This window comes from Gadus chalcogrammus, chromosome 1 (assembly GCF_026213295.1).
Source record: "Gadus chalcogrammus isolate NIFS_2021 chromosome 1, NIFS_Gcha_1.0, whole genome shotgun sequence".
Taxonomy (NCBI): Eukaryota; Metazoa; Chordata; class Actinopteri; order Gadiformes; family Gadidae; genus Gadus; species Gadus chalcogrammus.
The window spans coordinates 5,423,826-5,430,950 of record NC_079412.1 but is presented as its reverse complement, the minus strand read 5'-3'; the positions used below and the strand labels follow the sequence as shown (position 1 = coordinate 5,430,950).

Sequence of the window (7,125 nt, the reverse complement as noted above, 5' to 3'; positions counted from 1 at the left end):
ATTTGTATTTGTATTGTGGAACGGATATATCTATTATACATATTAAATCTATATCTAACGGCCTATTTCATACACCCCGGTACATTCTTATTCTGAATTTGATTTCCATTAAATAGCTCGAAATATATTTTTTTGTGGGGGAAGGGGGGAATCGAACCCGGACCGGATGAACCACCGGTGGCGAAGTCACGCCCTTTTCGGTAGAGCCCATGGTACCTATGAGATCGAAAAAAATGAATGGGTTTCAATGGAGAGAAAGTAATTATTTTCTGGTCCAAGTCTTTATATGCCCCGGATTACACATATGTTGTTTGTGGATTTAAATTATAATTTTTCATGCAAAGAAAACTAAACATTTTCGTGAGGGGGTTTTATAGGGGGGGATAAAAGCATCGAAAGAGGTAAAAAAACGTATAAATCGGGGCATGCGGAGAGTTTCAGTTATGCCGATGGGGAGATTGTTGGTCTTGTCCACGCCAGTCGCAGGGAGCGTGACGGCACATCCGAGACAGTCTTTCTCATTGTGTTTTCTCTACAGCCTTTAATTGAAAAAAATGCACAATAAACGGTCAAACTCTTGACATGAATAATTATCATTTAAATCCACAAACAACATATGTGTAATCCAGGGCAGACTGGGACCAGAAAATAATTACTTTCTCTCCATTGAAACCCATTCATATTTTTCGATCTCATAGGTCCCATATGGGCTCTACCGGAACGGGCGTGACTTTGCCACTCTATATAGTTAGAAATATATTGTAAAAAATCGAATGCAATTGTATTCTGTATTCAATTTCAGGAAATATAGACTTTGTTATGGTTACAGTGATTTATTTTTCATTTAAGTCATAATTAAATGCATGAATACATTGTATGGTCATCATTGCCATGCACTCCTGATTGAGTGGGCTAGACTACAATCACATCAGACAAATCAGACACATTCAGGCCATCCTGTGTGCCTGTCCGAAAGAGCAAAACAGAGCATTTATTGGAAAAATAATAAACTTGGAAAGTGAGGCTTGGAGGTTTAGTAGTATATTGAATATCAACTTCAGAGTGTAAAACATTACAGAAGTAAAAAGATAATTATATTATAGAAACTATTATTCTTGGATGTTATATGTGCAAAAACAAAGATGCATGGAAAAAAAATTCAGCTCAGTAAAGAATCGATTAGTTAGACCGTATCTTCTGCCACCTTTGACACTGCTTTGCTTTTATTTGGCTCATATCTCCTACCCTCTACCTTAACCCTTCTCTCTTCCTCCTTCTTCTCTTTGTCCATTAGACGATAGTTGATTCCCATGGCAAAGAAGAGGAACACACTGGAAACAATGAGGATAATACCGCATCCCTGGTAGGTGTACTTGTAATCATTGTAGATGTCTTTGAACCTCCCTGTGGAAAATTAACAACATATGTCATTTTAATAACCTTTTCTATGCCGTTATTCAGGATGAAATTATCGTCGTCACACAGAATATCACATGTGTGTTGGCAATTACTTATTGTAGGTATTCCATTAAGCAACAGTTAACTGTTGGAGTAGATTAACTTTATGGTGAGAGATAATGTGAGAACTGGTTAAAACCAAGGTATGATGGAAAGTGAACACAAGACAATGAAAAATTGTGTTTGCACACATATATGTACAGGCACTGGCTCACCGTCTCCTTTATCAAATAACAATGTTTATTTTTGTCATCATGTCATTTTTAATTTGTAAATGTTCTTTAATCAACAGTTGAATGGTGGTGGCACTTACCCAATAGAGGTGGTCCTAGCAGCACAGGGCCACACTCCACAATGGTGACCAGCCCCACAGCACTGGAGAAGCGCTGAGCCCCAACGATATCCATCAAGGTCTCAAACAGCACCGAGCTCAGCCAGCCGAAGGCGAAGCCGAAGAAAATGGCATAAATCACAAAGCCTGTGTAGGTCACAGATAAAGGTGCCATCACATGGCACACACCGTTGTACAAGACAGATGCAGCAAAGAAGTATTGTATTCTTGGTCGGATCCACTTGGTGTTGGCCACCATGCCCATGGAGGGCCTTGCCACCATATCTACAAAAGCGAGTACGGAAAGCAAAAAAGCAGCCTTCTCTTTGGGGATATCTCTACTCTTGCCGAAATTACTGAGGAAAACGAGTGGGGCGAAGAGGCCGAAGAACATGATGAAGTTGCCCATGAGATACAGCAGGAAGCCGCGGTGCTTGAACAGGGTGAAGTCAATGAAGCTGTTCATGATCTGTGATGCGGTCCTCCTCTCCGTGCCCCTCTCCACCGGTTTGGGTTTGGGCCCTATGGGTCGCATGAGAGAACCTGCCACACAGCAGTTGAAGAGAAGGCCCCCAAGGATCAGAAAGCTTCCTCTCCAGCCAAACTTGTCGAAGAACCAGGTGTTGATTGGTGCCAGGGTGGAGAGGAAGACAGGGCTGCCGGCCATGGCGATGCCGTTGGCAATGGGTCTCTTCTTGAAGAAGTACTTTCCGATCATTGTAAGTGCTGGGTTGAGGTTGAAGGCTAATCCCAAGCCTGAAAATTAAAGCGAGCAAGTGTTAGACAGTGAGCCCAGGCATTCCTTGACATTCAACAGAGGATTTACATGAATAGGACTTATAATGTTGATAGTACTACTGAAGCAATACTGATTTAATTATATTACAGCAAAATATTTTGTATTCCTTCAATGCAACACTAGGTGGCAGCAGCGTTGCATGAAATAAGGTTGTTTATGCGATACAACTCAAACGTATTCACCTCCCACAACTCCAATACAGAAATAGAGCGCCTGGATGGAGTTGCAGAAAGAGGCGGCGATGAGGCCCGATCCGGACAAGCAGCCCCCGAACATCATCACAGCGCGACTCCCGTACTTATTAACCAGGATGCTGCTGATTGGACCTGAATATCGAATAGGCAAGGATGAGGGGAAGGTGGCAGAGTCTCATAGCACACACACACACACACACACACACACACACACACACACACACACACACACACACACACACACACACACACACACACACACACACACACACACACACACACACACACACACACACACACACACACACACACACACAGCTCTAGCGCAATGACTTCAATACCATTTCTTGAATTCTCTTGTCAATGCTGCACTGCAGTAGGCCTAAATATTCTCCTTTTGAAATTATGTTTACATGTGAGGTTTCTTGAAGGCATGGTGGGGATTTTTATCTGGTACATTTTACAGAGGAAAAGATTCATCCCTCATGTCTAACTGTTAGTAGCCTATTGCCCACCCACATATCCATTTCTATTTTATCTGTTATTTTTGATGTGCAAGCCTACACTTTATGAATACAGCATTCAAAGGTAGAATTGAATGTGATTGAATGTGTGTAGCAACAACGAATATAGACAATGCAATGCATGGCTAATATGTGTCACAAAATAAAAATAGTTTGTATAAACAGAAACTTAAATGGATGCAAGGAATTAGGTGCCACAATGTCATTTCCCTAGCATGGATTTTAATAGCACAGCAAAATGAGAATGAGTATCCGCATGAAAGATGCTTCCACCTCCCTGCCAAGTCCCCGTACCGCCCAACGAGATTAAATAGAAGCTGACAGGTTTTGTTTAGAGGTTGTCCAGACTCATTTGTGAGCGCAGAGCAGGACAAAGCAAGGTGTTTTTTTCAGGATTGTTACGAAGGCAGACTCTAAAATCTAACAATGAGTTCTTTCCTGCCCTTCAGAAAGGAGAGTGGCTAAGAATCATACAAAATCAATTGTTGGCGACCGGACCAATGTTAGACATTAGGAATGTAATGAATCTGAAATTGAAGGAGAGCCAGGTTGACCAGTAATTCAAAATCTTGTCTTGAAAGTGTGTGTGCTTGGAGAGTTCTCAGGGCTACAAGTGTGATAGGATGTTGGTTTACTTATTTGGCAGGTATTGCTCCAGACTTCAAGGAAAGGTCAATAAGCTTGTCAGATGTGTTTATTGCATTATAAATGAAAGAATACATGTATTCACCTTTTATATGAATGCCCACATGCTGAGTGGATTATAACCTTCACACTGTTTACTGTATAATGGAACGAATTGCCAACAACACACCCATTTTTAGGAAACCATTCTGGAAGAAAGCGTTCGTCCTTGCAATCGTCAATGGGGTCTACCCATTTATTTTACAACTAACAACACAACAAAATCTTATGTTATCATAAACGGACAAGGATTTACAGAGTAGTTCAACAAATATAGTTTTTGTTTTTGTAACTTACCACTTCCTCGACTATGTTCTTTCGGTGGTAAAGATGCATAAAGAGGAGTAGTTTTCTGAATATTCTCAGGAATAAAATCTGTCCTTGGAGACTCTTCTAGACACTTTATTTTATCTATACTTTATTCATGCCTGTAATTTACCTTGCAAAACATGTCAGAATGAACAGGCCATTGTAAATAGTCATTTAGTGAGACTATTATCTAATGGCTTTCAACATTCATTTCGGAAATTCATATTTATCTGTCCATTAAGGTTAATGATTATTATTATTTACTTATTTATTGTTGAATAACTAATGTTCCACTTCGACTACAGTAAGCTTAGCACGCTGTGGTTTTGGGAATCTTGGGTCATGTATAAACTCAAAACATTAAAGATTTTGTTCAAATCCAAATTAAACAGTTGCATTCAATTCATTAAATGTGTAAAATTACTTAGAAAAGGGAAAAGAGATCTTACCTCCTCCATACATACACGCCAGCATAATGGATGAAATCCACGACACCTGGCTGCTAGTAACATCGAAGATGACCTCAATCTCCTTGAAGAAGACGGTGATGGACTTTGGGAAGGCGTAGGAGAAGCCGATGGAGATGAAGGCGCCGATCACCACCATCCATCCCCAGCCACCCTCCGGGGGCGTGTATCCTTGAGGGCCACCGACTGCAGGAGCCATTTCTGCTGAATAGTATCCTCAGCTACAGTCTGTGCAGAGGGTCGTAGCCTGTTGGGTGAAGGAAAATAGCCAAATACTTGATACCATGATCACCTTGACTTAAAATACTATATTTCCATGTTGGTTTTGTTGTTGCTTTTTAGTAGGCTCAAGTGATGGTAACATATGTGTCAGTGTTAGATAACAGAACATGAATATATGCTACAGTGCCATCTGGATCTCACGCAGCATATTTGATGCTTTTCTTTTGGAAAGATTTGGCTTGCGTACCAACAAGGCAGGTGTATCAATGTCAGTTCAGAGGGTTTGGGATGAAGTAGAGCAATACCTGGGAGAGGAACAGATGACTGTGAGAAATCACAGGAATAATGCCTATTGGAGGAAGTGTGAAGCTTATTTAAACAGCTGCATGAGAGTGAATGTGTTGTTCAGCATTTGCATCTGCTTGTACCTCAGCTGTCTGACTTCTCTCTGCAGCCCCTGATTATTATAACACAAAAGGTTTTGTTTGTGGGAAAGAGAGTTACAGATAGCAAACATCTTCCAAGAGAAGGACACATTAAATCAAGTTTTTCATCAGTGATCAGTTTTAAGCATGAATCAGAAAAATGTAGCTAGTGCAGCATGATTTTTTTGAAAACCTAAAAATCAGGTCATCAATCAAGATCACTGAATAAATTGTAGACTCTAAGAGAATGGTTTGTGTATTAAATAACACCTTGAAACAACATGCTATGTCTGGGGTATTGTTTGGAATCATTATGTTCTGAAAGAAGAAACAATTATTTGTTTTGGAGTTGTTCGCAATCTGTCTATGAAGTGGTAAGTATTTTTTATGACCAATTTCCCTTTCCCATTTCCCTCTCCCCCTTCCATCTATTCAACATGCTTTCTATCCCCGGGAACTCTCACATGTCTCTCTCTGGTGTTGATGTATGTATATGGGATGCATCCAGAGTTCAGAGTCAAAAGGATTAAAGGTATCGTGTTGTTTCCAGAGGTGAGGCTCCGCAGACAGCACATCGATCAGCCTTGGAGAACACTGCTTGTATTTGGACGGCTCAATTTAGTGAGCCAGCCGTTGTTCTACTCTGGTGGGTGGGGGAAGACAGGATGTTTTGTGGCTTGGGTTGTTTTATTGTTATTTATTTATATTTTGCATTTTCAGGCAAGGCAGACTTAATTTGGTTGACAAATTGGTCTAGTGGCGTGAAAAGTTATTGGATGAGCAAATTGTGTGTAATGAACTGTGAATATTTAATGCGCCACAGAACTTTTGTTATTGAAATGGGATTTGAGCGGCTACACTGCAGCCATAAAAAGGTGCCTCTGTTGTAGTACAGAAGTACGGAACAGAGTAAAAAAAATAGGTTATTTTAACAAATTGAAATTGACATCGCCTTCCTAATGACACCCACCTCACCCGCCAACCCTTTCAGTAGTGGTTGAAAACTTGTTGGGGTGATTGCAAAGGGATGATTTTTCTGTGCACATATCTTTTTAACCAAGTAAAGTCAGAAATCTCCTGTGACCTCATATGCATATCGGGCCACCCCATGGAAAACAGCATAGTTTAACCGCATAATAATAGATTGAGAGTGTGAATAACTTTGTCACTAGGACTGGGCTCACCTTCTTGTGATGGTTTATGTGAGCGTGACAACAATCGTCTTACAGGAGTGAATCACTGGTCTATAGTGCTGTTCGAGTTCAGCTCAGGGATAGCCCTAATCTGAAACAAGAGTTATATACGTATGTACAGTATACATACACACAAACACAGTGCGTCACTTGTCCACCCACACAGCCACGTCCTATTAATTCATTGAATAAGCTTGCTTCTCATTAGAAATTAGCCAATATTTATTAAACAATATGATGATAGTTAGAAGAGTCAAGCAATAATAATTCAACCTGCCTTACCTAATTTTAAGCTAAATATACTTCTAAAAAGATATTACTATAAAAAATAATTATTGATACAAAAACTGATCAAAAGGAGGGACGAACAATAATACGAAGTCGTGACATGATAAACAATGAGCAATATAAAATGCCTTCTTCCCCATAAATCCTAACAAAACATGTGCAAGTAAACCATACATTTTCCAATCTATAAAGGGCCATGCCATGCCATAAGCAGTGTGAACTGCATCTCTA

The 7,125-nt window shown here is 40.2% G+C and overlaps 1 protein-coding gene across 1 annotated transcript; it reads right to left on the bottom strand.

The window, feature by feature from the left end:
* Positions 1-819: 819 nt before the first annotated feature.
* LOC130390680 (monocarboxylate transporter 1-like) lies at positions 820-6,668 on the bottom strand. Its single transcript, XM_056600771.1, has 5 exons — positions 6,598-6,668; positions 4,749-5,013; positions 2,771-2,914; positions 1,772-2,545; positions 820-1,404 (listed from the first exon to the last, which is right to left on the bottom strand). The coding sequence occupies exons 2-5, from the start codon at positions 4,963-4,965 to the stop codon at positions 1,184-1,186; spliced, it is 1,356 nt and encodes a 451-aa protein (XP_056456746.1). The 5' UTR covers positions 4,966-5,013; positions 6,598-6,668; the 3' UTR covers positions 820-1,183.
* Positions 6,669-7,125: the final 457 nt, after the last annotated feature.